The sequence below is a fragment of the Entamoeba dispar genome, genomic scaffold (assembly GCF_000209125.1).
Source record: "Entamoeba dispar SAW760 scf_1105229458957 genomic scaffold, whole genome shotgun sequence".
NCBI lineage: Eukaryota > Evosea > Mastigamoebida > Endamoebidae > Entamoeba > Entamoeba dispar.
In genome coordinates this window covers 1-1,056 of record NW_001853452.1, presented here as the reverse complement: position 1 = coordinate 1,056, position 1,056 = coordinate 1, and the positions used below count along the sequence as shown (strand labels likewise).

Genomic DNA, 1,056 nt, shown 5'->3' with positions numbered 1-1,056 from the left:
GATAAAAGTAGTATTGATGAAGTAGTATGATAGGAGGAAGTACAAGAATTCCAAAAGTAGTTGAAATTTTACAAGAATTCTTTAATGGAAAAGAACCAAATAAAAGTATTAATCCAGATGAAGCAGTTGCATATGGAGCAGCAGTACAAGCAGCTATATTAACAGGAACAGGAGGAAAAGCAACAGAAGATGTATTACTACTTGATGTTGCACCACTTACACTTGGAATAGAAACAGCAGGAGGAATTATGACAGCATTAATTGGAAGAAATTCAACAATTCCAGCAAAGAAATCAGAAATATTTTCTACATATACTGACAATCAGCCAGGAGTATTAATTCAAGTATTTGAAGGGGAAGCATCAATGACATCACATTGTAATTTACTTGGAAAATTTGAATTAACAGGAATACCACCAGCACCACGAGGAGTTCCACAAATAGAAGTTACATTTGATATTGACGCAAATGGAATATTAAATGTAACAGCAGAAGATAAAACTACAGGAAAGAAGAATAAAATTACTATTACAAATGATAAAGGAAGATTAAGTAAAGAAGAGATTGATAAAATGATAAGAGAAGCAGAGAAATATAAAGCAGAAGATGATGAGAATAAAGCACGAATAGAAACAAAGAATCAAATAGAAAATATGTGTTATTCAATGAAGAATACGATTAAAGAAATGGGAGATAAAATAAGTTCAGAAGATAAAAAGAAAGCAGAAGAAATAATAGAAAAGAATTTAAGATGGATTGATAATAATCAAAATGGAAGTAAAGAAGAATATGAGAAGAAAAAAGAAGAAATGGAAAAAGAAATAGGAGGAATTTATTCAAAAATATATCAAGGAAGAGGAAGTAATGAATTTACAGGAGGAAGAAATACAGAAAAAGAAAATAATAATAAAGGACCAACAATTGAAGAAGTTGATTAAATAAACAAGCAAAAGAAAATATGTAAAAATTAATAAAAAATAATTTAATAAATTAATTAAAAAAATGGTTAATATAATAATAAAAAATTGAAATAAAAGTAAATAAAATTTTAAATAA

At 27.3% G+C, this 1,056-nt stretch overlaps 1 protein-coding gene across 1 annotated transcript, besides 2 other annotated features; it reads left to right on the top strand.

Annotated features, from left to right (window-relative positions):
* Positions 1-26: 26 nt before the first annotated feature.
* On the top strand, positions 27-938 carry EDI_341280 (heat shock cognate 70 kDa protein, putative; the record flags this gene model as incomplete). Its single annotated transcript, XM_001735175.1, has 1 exon — positions 27-938. The coding sequence occupies one exon, from the start codon at positions 27-29 to the stop codon at positions 936-938; it is 912 nt and encodes a 303-aa protein (XP_001735227.1).
* Positions 681-821: a microsatellite.
* Positions 936-1,045: a microsatellite.
* The last annotated feature ends 11 nt before the right edge of the window (positions 1,046-1,056 follow it).